Raw genomic sequence first — 15916 nt, 5'->3', positions numbered from 1 at the left:
AAATACAGAGACCGATGAAAACCACAAACAGCTCTCGATCCGTACGCGGACTTCGGCAGCGTCGTCGTGTCATAATGTCCACCTGTCCAATGTTCTCTATACAACACATTTACAGGCATCGCACACAAAACCACTTGGCTTAAACTATCAATGTTTTATCCGATATAATCTACCGTCTCGGCACTACGAGTACTTTAAGTGTTTGTACACAGTTTCCGTAACGTCTCACGTTCGCCTGACACAGCGACCCGCCACTCGGGGCCCGCACTACGTGGCGGGGGGTGCGGCCACGGCGGCCGGAGCGCCCGCAGCCGGGACCCCCGCGGGGGCGGCAGCCGGGGCCGCAGGGGCCACGTCCTCGTCCTCTTCTTCTTCCGGATCAAACTTAAGCATCAGTTGCTTGAACTAGAACAAAGTACCCGCGTATTACTACTGTGTTAACGTTTCTATCCTATACGGACAAATTGTATATCTTCATAAATATTTACCTCAAGATACTGATTAATAAGATCTTTTCTCCCATTTACATCGAGTTCTTTATTACTTTCCTCTTCTTTCAGTTTGGTTATGGTAGCTTTAGGATTGAATTTCGCATTAGATTTCCTATTTACTGCCTTCTCATAAATTTTGGCTCCTTCTGACGGAGAATATTGCGATATTTTTCTGAAAGAAAAAAATGTTTTCCTTATATGCAAATAAACAAAGTAATATATTTTTATTTTACCTGTTGAAAAATTTAACATAATTTTTTACTGGTCAGTAAAATTATGAAAGTTTATTTGGTATCCCGAAGTTCACCAGATTGATTTTAAAAAATTCAATTTTGTAGTGTTGTATATACTATTGGGATGTGACACAGTGAGTACTTACGCGTCGGTGAGCCCGTAGGTGGCCTTGAGATGTTGCTTGAGCACAAGCAGTAGCAGACAGCCCTGCGCAGTGGCGAGACACGTGCGCAGGGCTAGCGTGTCTAGGGGCACGCGCCCGAGCAGTGCCTCGGCGTCCTCTTCCTCCTCCTCCTCCTCTTCCAGCACGCCTGCCTCCACGCCGCCCCCCTCCTGCCCTCCCGACACCTGCAGGGGGATCAGGCCCTGTAACGCAAAACATTATTCCTCAGTCTCTTATGGACAAAACCATTAATACTGTCAACCAACCTTAAGGTGGAGACTGACCGGACCATTTCGTCGTAACATAACGTCGTAACATCGCTCGCGGCGAGCATCCGAAACTATGGATGGAGCGCTCGGCTCGGTGTACTGACTGCCTGAATGCTCGCATCGTAACGTGTTACGTTACGACAAAATGCTCCGGTCAGTCTCCACTTAACACATTGAAATTAACTGATACTATGAAGATTTTTATGTGTTATATCTACTCTATATGTATCAAGATTTTGCACTTACTTCTCGAAAAAGTTGCAGCAGATTAGATCCTGAGGTAGATATGATAATATCGATGTGATGAATTATGAACAGCGGTTCGTCCTGAACTTGGTACGGGAAGTAAGCGAGGTTGTCCGCCAAATAAAGCATCTGGGCCAGGGGAGTTTTCTGGAAACACAATCAAACTTCAGTTAACTCATTAAGGAAAAAAAGGCATTATTACTCTGGGATTATTTGCAAAATTTATCACAGTTTGATTCTCAGATAACATAAAATACCCCCTAGTGTAATGTATGATTGCTAAATCAACAGTGTAATCCTAAAAAAAAACAAGTTTTTGACACATTTGACAATTTTATGGGAAAGGGATTTTTTTAGCCCAGAATTGTTTAGGTTGTTTAATTGTTTGCTAGGTGTCGATGAAGGAAAATATTGGGTTTATATTTCGCCGTAAGGAAATACTTACAGCGTGTTCATCAAATTGTTTTAAAATAGACAAAGCGAGCGCTCTTCTTTGAGGTTTTGTAACTCGTAGTAGTGAATACAAAAACCCATTTAACGCAGTTGGATATTCGTCTTGTTCCTTAACTCTGTAAGATAAAAAAAAAACTGGTAAATATATATATATGCTATAAACATGCCGATTGGATAAATAACTTCATTGGTGATAATTTACCTGTATCCGTGAATAATTCCGTAGCTTTTGGGACTTGCTTGTAATATTTTTTGCAACTCGTAAGATAATTTGATACCGAGTTGTGACTTCATGTGAATGAATCCAGGATATTTCTTGTCAATCTCCTGAAGCTGTTTGTCAGCCGTGTGAGACACGGAAACTTCCATGTCCGTACTCATTGAAATTAAATAAGGTACGATCTGAAGAAAAAAATATGAAATGAAAATCTTATTAACATTTATTTAAAAAAAAAAAACACTTTGTTATTCTACACACGTAGTGACACATTCAATCAAGTTGTTGCAAATTCTTGGATATAATAAAAATCAATACAGCAACACATAGAACAAGACATCACCATTCAGACACATCTCTCAAATACCACATACACATGAACTAGATATTAAATACACTATTTGTATCTATATACACATTCAGATCTATATTTTTTCATGGTTGGACTTATATCTCTTTACTTACTTTGCAATTACGGCAAAAACTCAAAATAACAAGACCAAAATTAAAAAAAAAAAAAAATTGAATTACGAATGAGTAATCAAAATAAAACACATTTTCCCCATGTGCTGCAAAGTTTCAAAGGTATTTTTAAAAATTTATTAACAAAATAACAAAAGCAGATATGTAGTAAAATTTTCATTAAAAAAAAAATTGGCATATTTATTTGAATTACAAATAATCGAAAGTATTGTTTTCAAATAGCAGCAGGAGGACGAGAAAGATTTATTTAATTTCATGATATTTTTCAACTCATGTCACCATTTTAAGAATCATTGTTCAAATTAGCGAGCTTTACCTGTTACTATAAATTTTCATCACTAATTTTGTATGCGGAGATGCAAAATAATAAGTATAATAATGTTACCTGAACCGGATGGACAAGGCCCTGCGCGAGGACAAGCTGTATGACCTTCATGGCGCTAGTACGTACTACAGTGCTGGTGTGAAGAAAGGATCCTAATATTTCTCTCAGGTACAGTTGGATAACGGTGGATGCCATACCCGATGACACGTCACCCATTTCTTTTAGATTTTCTTGTTTTGATCGCTTTGACCCTGTAACAAAATGTTTATATTCATGAACATACATCTCAACCCCTTTTTATATTTTTTTCTGAGAAAAATATATATAGACAGCCTTCGACTTTTGGACATAATTGGTTGCAGAAAATGTGTGCGAATGATGAAAGTAAAGTGATGTAAAAAAACATCAAGAATACATATCGTAGATTTGTTGATGTCATACGAATGGCTGATTGAACCAAATGTTTCATGGCGCTATCTCCTGACATGTTTAGAATGTGTGAACGGTGAGAGTCGCCTGTACTGTACTTGTGATTTCACAAAAAATGCTCATTATTGGCACGAATTATCCAAGCTGTAGATTAGTTAGGTTGGTGGTTTCATTTTACCAAGAAAATTACTAATTTAATATGGAGCATATAAAGCAAAATAGCTGTCACAAAAAACAAAATAAAGACAGTCATATATATTTTTTTAAATATTATTAACCATTACACAATACATACTTAGTAATATTTATTGTATTCTTATGAATACATTTAGAAAGGAGACAAATGTAAATTGCAATAATCAGTTAACAAATTTACAACATCATAAAAGTATCATTATGTGGGATCATTGTACAAAACCTTTTTTGTTTGATTTTTTATTTTAAATTGAATCAATTATTTTTGTCCGGACCCCAAGTTTGAAGATCAAAAATAGTAATGGGTAGAATTGGATTAGGTCCATGCTCAATTTATACTCACATTCTTTATCTTGCTTTATCATTCTCTGCTCTTCTTCTAATAAATACATTTCAATATTCTTAAGAACTTCAGATTTCATGTCCAGCGATGTGACCTCGGAGGTCAGCAAGTAGTGGTAGTAGTCCTTGAGTTCGGGCTCCAGCATGAACTCGTAATGCCGGACACACACGGATCCCACGGACTTGAGAGTGTGCGCCTGGAAATCTTCGTCATCCAGATTCAGAAAAAACATCATTGTCTGGAACACCTGGTCTTTGATATCCGGCTAGAAATATTTAAACATTGCTGTAAACCAAAGAGTAATAACTAATTTAAGACTAAGCCAAACTATGTCTAATCTAGCAATGGGATGAATTGAATGAAAATAATTTATTTTTAAGAGTTCTTTCAATAATCAATTGATTTGTTTATCCCACCCTTTGTCTAATCCATACCAACAATCATCATACAACAAAGTACATCATTGATTAGTAAATTAATTAGTAAAAATAAATAATAAAATCTAAGTATCAGAAGCAAGAGTCGAAAGCTAAATTGACTTTTCAATACACAAGTAGATATTTCAATTTCAATTTCAATAACTATCAGAAATTACCTACATAATGTTGACAAATAGAAAAATATCTTATAATAATAAAACAACTGTTGACATTCTGGATCTTGTCAGTGCAGTTTTTTCTCCTTCTTATTTTTGATATTTTTGAATGACACGTAACATTTTGAAATATATTTATTTGATTGAAGTTGCACATTTTGTAAGGCAAAGTAATGGTAAAGCATTAAATAATACTATACCGGTAGTCCTAAGATCACATTGAGGTCTGTAAAGTCAAAATGTCTTAAGAGTAATCCAACAATGAATAGAGCTCTTCGAAACTGCGGCCGTCTGTGAGTTGTTCTCATCAATTCCGGATTAGTTTGCCACCCCGCCTTCCACTGAACTAGTACGCCTGAAAGTGCAATTTTAAATATAAACTCTATATATATATATATATATTAAATAAGAACAGCTATTAATGTCTACGGGGTATATTCTGGTACACTTGCAAGTTCGCTTGAAATACAAGTGACTGGAATTTATACAAGCCCCTTGAGGTGAAATAACTTATTATAGGTTGAACAAATGCTTACCATTGTATTTTTGAAAGACATCTCTGATAAGTTTATAATTTTTTGTTACATTATTGACAATTGACCCTAAACATGATAGACAACTAGCTATAACTATTTGGCCGTGCTGCAGTATCAGTTTAACAGAGTCTTCCTCCAGCTGCGCCAAGAAGGGCTCACTCGGGTGCTCCATGAGAGGAACTACTAATTCTAGAGTAGAAGCTACACAGCTGATAATTTGTTGATCGCTGGCCGTCTGTGGAACATAAAATCACAAATTGAGTGAGACACACTACCTACAGGTATTAGAGTAATCAATGAATATAAAATGTATATCGGACATACCTGGCATTTTAAACTAAGGTATGGTTGAAGTGTGAGGGCGTGGTTAACCAACAGTTGTGGCCTTATTTTCGCAAATAAATGTAATGTACTTAAACACGCAACTAAGCGCTGAGAATTTTCTTGACCCCCTGAAAAAATTGTATTTTTAAGTAAAAATGTTTATCTACAAAAGAGGAGAGAAATAAAATGATCAAAGATAAATGTATGTATATACACTGAAAATTTGTTTATTTTCAACATAAAGGAGAAAAAACTCTGCGTATGCAAACTTATGCTCAGAGATGTTTTTAAAAAAATTATGAAATAACTAAACGAAATTTGTACAAATAAATTTATATTAATAAATAACGCAAATAAATTTTATACTAAAATTTCTGGTCGAATAGTTTTATCAAACTTTTTCGAGTTAAGGCCAAATTTTAATTTGTTTTAATTGACAAGTATTTACTGTACATTATTAAAAATAGATTGTGTTACAGTAAGTCAGACTAATTTGAAGGTTATATGCTTTTTGCAAATGCAACATTTTGATTTAATATGCATTATGGCATAATTTTTCATGCATTTTTTCCGTAATTTGCATACATACATTTAAAATGGGAATTTAGATAAATTGCAGATTATTAAACCATAATTTTGACTGTTGTTATTATTGATTATTAAACCAGTTTATAACAAATAAATACCTTCGGGTAATGTGTTCTCTTCTAGCCTTAGGAGATTTTCTATTAAGCAATCCACTATTTGTTGACAAGATAGGAGGAGTGCTTTGGGAGGGTTAAAATTTATTTTTGTCGAATCCTCCTTATCTTCTTTCGGTTTGAATAACTGTAAAAAGCATATTTTGTAATATAACAATCAATTAAAATATCACATTTAAGTGAAAAGTGAACATTTGTATTATCCATACATAATGAAAAATATGTTCCAATAATTTAAGAATATGGATATCAAATTTTAATGTACCAAAATCAATACAAAGTACTCATTGTAGTTTGATTTTGTCAGCGAATAAATAACACAAGCCGACAAGAGGACTTCCATATGAGCTTTCATACTTTTAAAGTGGTAATCTATTTATTTTTTGATAAATTTATGATTTTGTGTAGAAATATTGCCCTATGGAGTGTCATTATATTGGTTATGATCAATGAACTTACACTTTGTAGCAACTGTTGGAACCATTCCAAGCCGATATCTCTGGAAGACAAGACTACATCGGTGATGTTGAGGACCTTCCTCGTGAGGGGGTCGGAAGTGGGGTCTGCGTGCCTGTTGATTGAGGACACGGGACACGGGCTGAACCACATGTTCTGGAACACTTCCATCACCAACTTCCTGATGCCCTCCTCATCGTTCACTCTCCGAATCATTTTAACGCATATTTCGGGAATTTTGGGGAACTCGGGGCACTCTATACAGATGTCTTTTAATATTTTGATGACTCTTTTCCTAACCGAGACGCCAGTATCCTAAAAGAGTAATTCAAAGAAATGTAAGAATATTCATCTCAAATAGTATTTTTTAAATAGAACTACCATAAAATATTTTGAATTTTTACATTCGGATTAATAGATTATAAACAAAAAAACTTCAAACTGAGAGGGACAAACAAACAAAAATTATAAACAGTAATATAATAACTAGTTTATCGTAAAATCTACAGAAAACATAGAAGATAGTTGGGCAAAAACTACAGTGTAGGAATATGATAAACAACTAAGTGTAGGAATATGATAAACAGTGGCTACTTATGTGTCTCATGTGGATACCAAACGAGATTACTAATGAAAAACCACATTAATGTAGAGTAGTCATGGAGAATGTTATATTCCAAACCATAAAAAACTAATTATCACAATATTTTAAAAATTGCTTTGTTTAACAATGCCTAAAATAGTGGCAGTGAAAGAGAGAGATTATTGCGTGGTATTATGTACCAGTATCCGACATGACAGCATGTAGTAGTAGTTGTCGATGAGCTCGGGGCGGCTGAGCACGAACTTGCCCACCAGGTCCACGGCAGCCTCGCGCACCGACGTAGACTGGTCTAGGAAGGAGCGGTGCACTCCGCACGTCATGTCGCCCCGACCCAGTACGGCCGGATCCACCTCAACTATCATGGCCAGGCACTTCATGGCGCGAGTGCGGATGGCTATAGAGTTCTCACACAACACCAAGAGGATCTGGAACATTCGCATTATTGTAATAAGTGACGGCCAAAATATTTCAATTCAGTGCATTCATTTTGTTAAAAATTGTAAATGGAAAAAAATCACAATCATAAAGTTTGTTATATTAATTATTTAAACTCACCTTTTGAAGATACCTATCAAAACTCTGCGAAAAACTTCTTTTAGAAGCTAAGTACTGGGCGATCAACTCCGCTCCACTATAATCTATGTACGATTGCATCACTTGAACCTGGCTGCCTCCTTGGTATCTGAAAGGCCTAATTTTCTGAATATAAAAGGCTTTCCGCCTCTCGATCATCCTGTAGACATCCAAACTATCGGTGGCACTCATTTCGGGATGGTGCTTCTTATCAGAATCTTTTCCTTCCGAGTGCTTGAACATCCGATCAATTTCTTCCTCGGGGTCCGAAGAGTCTTCGTCGGTGGAGTCATCCTTGTGCTTTTTCTTTCTCTTGTGAGGCGTAGCTTTTTTGGGTTGATTGAGACTTTTCTTTTTAGCCACAGAGTCCCGATACCACTGCGTGATATAGAAGTGGCGAGCGCACTCCCAAGCCTGTTCTCGCTGCCCGTTCACTGCCAAGAAGTCTAGTAGAACCCTCTGCAAGAACTGAATCCTTTCTTCGTCCGGATCCAGACCTGCCATTAGAGAATTATCCGTAATAACTCCGTCCTTTTCCTCCTCAGCTTTAATGTCTCTTATGATAAGATCCATAGTACTGAGTTTTCCTCGAGATTGTACCGTATCCTTCCGTAATCTGGCGGCCACTAAACCCAAACATTCCAAAGATGCCAATCTTACTGACATTTCCATAGATTTATCTGCGGTGTATTTAACCTAAAAGAAGCATAAGTTTTACACAAATCTATGTTTTTTTTACTATACAAAAATCCACAGATAATTGATTTAACTTACCAGCATAGTACCCAAGAGACTGAGCAATAATTCTGTAGCCGGCCATTCGGGTTTATTCACTGTAGACAGTAAATCATGGACAAAATTTTCAAACAGAGGCCTGAAGTCAATTTCTTCCGATCGACTACGACACTTGTTCAAAAATGACGTCAAAAAAGTGCCACCAATGCTCACTGCCGAATCGTACTTAGTGTAAATAAGTACATCTTTGTCAACCTGCATAATAAAACACACGGATTAAGAAACCATATTTTAGAATAACGAAGATATTATAAGGCAGCAATAAGATGCGGTAATAACCTGAGACATCTTGTTGATAGCACTATCTTCGTTCCCTTCCACCTTGTCCTTCTCCGACTTGTCCAGGTTGTCCGGCAGCACCACGACGCACTGTATGAGCTGCAGCACGAGGGCCGTCAGCATCTGGATGTGTTGCTCGGAGTTCAGTCTGTAGGAGCGAAGATTCCTCTTTGTGCTAGGAAGACGGGCAATGGATGCCAATATATCATCCAGGAGTAATCTTCGGTGTTGGTCATACTTGGTGAAAATCTAAACAAAATTGCAGCGGATAAAACGTGACCACAATTATAATTATAAGCAAACATGCAAGATAGCCCAAGTCAATCATAAAATTTTAAGTATAGTTTGCAGTGATTTGTTAAAACATTGTTTCCGGCTTGCAGTATGTCATACTTTTAGAATTCAATTTGTGACTAATATAATGGAAATAAGCAGTAATAACAGACTCGATACAACAATTTTTCAAAGTATATATTTGACATATATTCAATGATAAGCATGTTGAGTTAGAATAAATGAGGTACCAATGATAACCATTTCATAATTTTATTTTAGTATTTTTCATGTATACCAAATACCAAGTTATTTTACAATAAACTACAAACCAATGAATTACTTAGTTTTGAGAAAATATTATTCATCTATCACCTTTAATATCTATGATGACCTTCCAGAAACATTTAAAATATTAACTAACTATCCCTTATATCAGGGGTTCCCAACCTTTTTGCACTCTAGAGCAGGCATGTGAAACTCAAAGCCCGCGGGCCGCATGCGACCCGCGAGTATTTTTTTATTGCGGCCTGCGGATACCCGCGGTTATATTTTTCATTTATTTTAATTTTTCATTGTTCTTTTTGTGTACCGGAACATATGATATTCTTTTACAAAATTATTAACTTGGATCTACTGTACCTCATGTGGCTGTCTTTGATAATAAATTATTCACTTTAAGTTAGATGAAAATGAAAAGGAGATTTTTGAGTTTTTCGATGTGGACCACCGGCGCACCCAAAATACCTTATGCGGCCTTTGGTGCCTTTTGAGTTTGACACCTCTGCTCTAGAGCATATTGTAAAATACTGGTTGGGTGGCGGGCGCCACCTATTTTTAATCGACTTATTTTTAAGTACTGTCAGCAAAGGAACCACTCATACATACAATATCGCAAATACAAACGTATTTAATAAACCTAGGAACTCAAAAAACAAATAAATAAAAATAATTCACATTTTTAATTAATGTTCACGAAAAAATTCTGTCCCTGTCGAATAAAGGCGGGCACATCCGAATCGTTCCACAGGCGCCATGGTGCCCGCGGGCATAGGGTTGGGAATCTCTGCCTTCCCATTTGCGGATCCTCTCTCTCTTCCCCCTCGACTCCTTACCTGATCTACTTTCTATACCTTACTTGTTATTCATCAAATTACTGATCATAAACATTATTTAATCATTCATAGCAACTCTTTGGTATTTTAATTAATTTTTACTTATATGTAAAAGCACTATTCCCCCACTAATTTCAAACAGCCATATATGGCTATATATATGGTCAAGGTTGTACCTTATAAGGTACAACCTTGACCTCTATCACTTACCTGTTTTTAATCAGTTAAAGATATTGATATATAAAAATAAATCTGCTAAATGTTAATATATTCTGCACAAGAAATTAAATAATCTATTTTTGTTGTTGCCAAACATACTTTCCTTGAGCAATGACAGTATCTACTATAAAAGTATGGCAATTTTTCAAACGTTGCCAGTGGGGCTAGGACGATAGAGTGTACGGGAGTGTGTACTCACAGTGGTCACAAGCTTCAGCGCCGACAGCTGCAGTTCACTGACATTCTCCACAAAGAAGGGAGACACACCCATGGAGCTGGCATGCAGCACCGTGGTGTCGGTGAGCGTGGCGCCCCCCAGTAGCTCCGCCAGCAACGCCACGGTCTCATGCTGCCGGCTGTACAGCTCGTGGATGCCCTTCTCCTTATTGACGACGCTATGACCGTGACCCGAGCGTTTCTTGCGCTGATCGCCTGAGAATAAAACAAACAAATAAATATGTTGCGGGAAATAAAATTGCGTTCCGACAATAACTAAATTTGAGTCATTATGCTCAACTGAGTGTTGTGGTCCTTCAATCCGCTTCTACAATGTGAATTCCGTCTCCGCTTCTTGTAATCCTCGGAATTGTTCAATGTCTGAATATCTTTTTGGACTTTGACCTCTTACCTTCCGTCCCAATGCTTTCACAGTGATTTGAAATCATTAATTTATTTATACATTTTTATGTTTTATTATATGGTTAAATGTAAAAAATTTACCATGCGTATAAAATATTTTTTAATTAAATTTTAAGGAGCTCCTTATCTTCCAGTCTTTGGAGTTCTTGGAGACAGAAAATTACACATGATAGTCAGTAAAATGATGACATTACCTTTCTTTTTGGATGTGGATTGTATACTGTAGACCGGATCAAAGGAGCCATAAATGGTGTTGTGCAGCTGATATTTGGTAAACATAATAATCCTGTCAATGACATCCTCCAGGACCACTCTCTTGGGCATGTTTGGTGCCGTCATAATATATAAGGCGGTGAGGCACGCGTCCGCCGCTGACATGACCCTTTCCAGAGTGGTCTCCATCCACATCAGTCTCACATCTTCGCTGTCGTCCTGGAAAACACAATTATTTGCATAAATTTTTATTATTTATGCTGAACACTTTTAAGTTTAGCAGAACTGGCCTAAAAAAAGCTTATTCAAATCTAGCTAATTTTGATTTTTTCATGGTATGCTGTGTAACCTTCATATGCAAATATATCTGGTATCCTGAAAGTATTTTGAAGATTTACATGCGTAAAGAAGTACTTGACAGGCGCCGTGGCGTAGTTGGGTAGACGCTCGACTGCGAAACTGACGTTGTGGGTTCGATTCCCGCCAATTTCAAAATAAATTTAAGATGGATTTATTTTAAATTCCCTTTCCTTAATATCCTACCAGCAGATAAGCCTACAAAAATTAGAGGCTTTGCGGGTTATTCCTTTTTTAATTATTTAAAAAGACTAATCTAGCGTAAGTTATTTTTTTTTGGTAATTATTATTAAGTTACTCACCGGGTCTCCAAGGGGAGAGATACGCTCGGCAACTCTGATATTTTTCTCCAAAATGTTCAGTAGTCGAACAAGGCGGTCGACTGGGAAAGCTTCCATTGCTCCCAGAGTCTTCAGCTTGGCCGCCTCCCCACACAGCTCCTGGATCTGATATCGAGACAGTAGCCACTCTTCTGGGACATCACATCCGTCTACATAACAAAAATTAAAATGAGGATACTGAGAAATGTTAAAAGATTTATATGTATACATATATAACACAAAAATAAATGTTTTTTTACTCATATTATTTTACAAAATATACAAAAATATTTTATTATAATTTGCTCGGTTAGGTACAATGGTATCTAAAAAGAAATAATTCTTTAATTCTTCAGTTAACACACTATGGAAGGGAAAAGAAATTCTACCTGTTCGATCAATTGATGTTTAAGGGTATTTTTACATTCTGCGCTGGCGTCATTTCAAAGTCAGAAAATAAGGAATTACATATTTAATGTTTTTATATTAATATTATGTACTAATCTCTTTGTAAAAGTCTTAAATATATGTACATAATTATCAAATCCTGTCGCCAGCCATCCACAGGCGTAAAAAACACCCATCCGAAATGTGTTAATAATTGAAAAATTGATGGTTAAAAACAGAAGAAAAATGCCCATCACTATTTCGAACTGCCATATATTTACTTTTAAACTAATAAACTAATAAATCACACAGCGACTATACATAGAAGAAATGCAAAATTTTTTAGAAACTTACCATAATTATCATTAGAGAAGTTGATATCATCAGTTACTTCAAAAACACCATCAATCAACTGGTTAAATCTCTGGTAAGTGTTGGTTTCCATGAGTTCATCCACAGATAGCATCTCAATAACGGGAACTAGCCGTCGTTCTACTTTTCTTAATTTTGGTTTTACTGTATGGAAAACATAACATATAAAATATATAATATTTTTTATTCGTATCCTAAAAGAAGGTTCCCTTTTCCCCTTCACTTTTTATTTAATAATGCAATTTACAATAATGATTTTTTATTAAATATCTTTTGACAGAGACAAAGAAGTTATGGGACATGGGTATACAAGTGTGGGCAGTGAGTTTAGTGCTCAAACCCATTTTTCCCTACCAAAAACCTTTCAAAAACTCATTAAGAATATTAAAAAACAATATAAGGATATGATAATGAATTTAAAATTCTTAAATTAAAACCTAAGAATGAAATAATATAATTTTTTAATTATAAAAAATATTGGAATTTTATTCTAAAATACATCGTTTTACAAATTTTCATTCGTTCTGATTTTAAATTAATGAGTGTTTTCTACATCAGCTTATAAATAATGATAAATCTTACCTATCGTAGCAGATTGTTCTTCTTTTTTGTTGGCTTCTTCATGCCTCCGTTTAACAGCCTGCCAACTCCGTTCTCTGGCCTTATCAAGATCACTTTTAACTTTATCCATAGTTTTTGGTTTCAAAGGAGCTTCGTCTGAGTCAGGATCATTTTGAACACTGGATTTTTGAGATGACGATAAATACTTTTTCGCTAATTCCTCCTATAAAATAAAAGTACATGTCAGAAATTTTTTATATAATCTAACACAAAAGAGTAAAAATTTACTACATACTTGTATGTCGACATTAAAAAAAAAAAACAATTGAAAAAATGGAACAATATTCAAATATGTATGTCTAATTGAATAGATAAAAAATAATTCAGATGTGTATTTGTTTTGTTCTAATTTTGAAATTCAAACATAGGTTCCGTTTTTGAAACATAAATAAGTACTTTTTAAAGATAATATTGATACCATAACTAAATAACTCACTTCCAAATTCATTCTATCTAATTTTACAATCGGAAGACGCTGCACTACTGCGGGGATTTGTTTGGCAGGTTCAGGAGTTTCTTCTTTAAGTTCCATTGGCTCTGGAGGTGGCTGCATCACATAAGCCTCTCGTTGCACTGGAAGAGACACTTGAGGTCCAAGATGAAGAGGAGAAGGGGCCACGCTGGCTTGCGCCGGAGATTGCTCTGAAACAACGACATTAGCTGATTTCTTTGCTATTATTATCATTACGCTAAGGCTTGTATTCTTGAATAGTATAACAACTGAATCTTAACATACTGAAATTCTTTCAAATGTAATATTGTCTTATAAAGAAGACTGGCCTAATGTCTTTTTTGGTTGAATGGATGGTTGTATTAAAAGGTAAAATTTTAACAAAATTACTGAATGTCTTTTTACTATAAAAACATACCTTGTCTTCTCAACATCTCATCTTGAAGATTAAGAGTCGGTTGGGGCTCGAGGTTAGAATGGTGCTGAGGCGATATCGACAAAGGATCACTGTCTTGACTCATGGTTGTGTTTATCGACGAAGCATGTTGATTACTGTAGGAATCATTGTTGGTAAGAGGCAAATTGAAATATCCACCGTTTTGTACATTGGCAGACACAAACGAAGTCTTCTGTTCTGTTATGACAGACGCTCGGCTAATAGTTTGGGAATGTTGAGGCATGGAGTCCAGTAAGGCATCGTTGGAATCCCAATGGGTAGCTAAGTGATTCTGCGGAGTGGAAGTCATGGGGTGCAGGAACCTGCTCTGGGAAGGGGGGGACGCCATGTTGACGTGCGGAGAGGACATGCTGGCGTGCGGGGAGGGCAGGGCGTGCGGGGAGGGCAGGGCGTGCGGGGAGGGCAGGGCGTGCGGGGAGGGCAGGGCGTGCGGGGAGGGCAGGGCGTGTGGGGAGGGCAGGGCGTGCGGGAGCTGACCCGCCAGGTGCACCGGTTGCGAGTAGGCGGAGCCCGCCACACTCGGCCCTGACTGGGAGTGTGACGGAGAGGGGGAGGGGCTATCGTTGACCGAGTTCTGAGGAGAGAATATCCCGTAGTTGCCAGAAGGGGAAAGGCCGTTGAACTTGGGATAGTTGTGGTTGTTCCACCCGTTTGCTTGCGGTCCGTTGAATACGTTCGGGTTCAATTCCAATATACCATTCAGAAGTTCTGGCATATTTTCCCTTTGCACAGTGTTGAGGTCCATCCCGACATTTTCGTCCTTAAGTTCTCTAGGAAGAGAAAACAATATAGGTAATAAAGCAAACATTACAATTTAGTTAATTCAAAAAGAGAATACAACTCAACCAACATGTGATCCGCCGAAGTCTGCATCAAAGACTGAACTAACAAGGATACCAAAGTTTCATCGCGAGTAGCGAGCAATATGGCCGCTTCTTCCGCGACTCGGGGATGGAATAATTGAGACTTATTGTTCAAAGTTTGCGGCAACGGTGTCGGCAGTGGCAAAACTGGTAGTACTAAAAAGTACAAACATGATTAAATTACACACTAATTACCATATTAGCAAGTTTCCATGCAAATTTCAGCTAAAAAATTGAGTAATAGTTAATTAGGTCAACAATAACAAATGCGTTCCCACTCAAATATTTTAAGATATTGTAACAGAATGAGCATACTTACAGTCGGTGAGACTTGCTACCCCTGCCAAAGTTGTGATAGGGACACTCGGGATGTCCCGGTCATTCATTTTTAACTGAATGCTGGCAAATTTTACCTATCATCCAACTAACCGTGTGTGTCTGCAAATAAATACAAAAACTGGTGTAGAATTACAAATACGTGATATAATTCTTATTTGGAGTGAAACTATTACACATATCCTTCGGAAATCGAAATACCTGGATACTACGAAAATCCCAAAAAGTAAGTCAACCATAGTAAATAATTCGATATAAACAAATGAGATGTTTGCAGTTTCTAGATAAGTCACTTGGTCGAATATTTATTGCTAACGTGGTAGAAATTACTGAAAATTACACAAATTATCAGAAAAATTGTGGCAGATGTCAATTTGATGCTTTGTTGTGCATCACAACGAAGGTCAGCGCATCTATGCCCAACTCCCTGAAGATGCAAATACAACAATACTTGAGGAAGTTTGAGGCTATAAATACACAACCAAAAACCAGATAAATAATTAAAACTCACGATTTCATTGTGAAATTTGGTGACGGTATTGTTAAACAAAGCGATATTTAGTATTTAGATAATCAGAAATG

At 36.7% G+C, this 15916-nt stretch overlaps 1 protein-coding gene across 3 annotated transcripts; it reads right to left on the bottom strand.

Moving 5' to 3' along the window:
* Nipped-B (Nipped-B cohesin loading factor) lies at positions 1-15916 on the bottom strand. 3 transcript variants are annotated; one of them, XM_088264465.1, is made up of 27 exons: positions 15536-15916; positions 15318-15436; positions 14986-15154; positions 14097-14905; positions 13664-13869; positions 13189-13390; positions 12589-12750; positions 11830-12017; positions 11152-11389; positions 10518-10750; positions 8712-8960; positions 8412-8627; positions 7620-8333; positions 7244-7489; positions 6464-6775; positions 5990-6131; positions 5304-5431; positions 4980-5214; positions 4644-4798; positions 3849-4113; positions 2942-3132; positions 2059-2258; positions 1849-1972; positions 1404-1550; positions 871-1091; positions 489-663; positions 1-405 (listed from the first exon to the last, which is right to left on the bottom strand). In XM_088264465.1, the coding sequence occupies exons 2-27, from the start codon at positions 15382-15384 to the stop codon at positions 268-270; spliced, it is 6132 nt and encodes a 2043-aa protein (XP_088120591.1). In that variant the 5' UTR covers positions 15385-15436; positions 15536-15916; the 3' UTR covers positions 1-267. The 3 variants fall into 3 exon arrangements, with proteins under 3 accessions (XP_088120591.1, XP_088120590.1, XP_088120592.1); XM_088264464.1 differs by having other exon boundaries at positions 15846-15916; XM_088264466.1 differs by having other exon boundaries at positions 14097-14895; positions 15846-15916.

This window comes from Brachycentrus maculatus, unplaced genomic scaffold (assembly GCF_059751285.1).
Source record: "Brachycentrus maculatus isolate JH-2025_06_01 unplaced genomic scaffold, ASM5975128v1 h1tg000227l, whole genome shotgun sequence".
In the NCBI taxonomy this organism is placed as follows: domain Eukaryota; kingdom Metazoa; phylum Arthropoda; class Insecta; order Trichoptera; family Brachycentridae; genus Brachycentrus; species Brachycentrus maculatus.
This window is presented reverse-complemented; position numbering and strand designations above follow the sequence as displayed.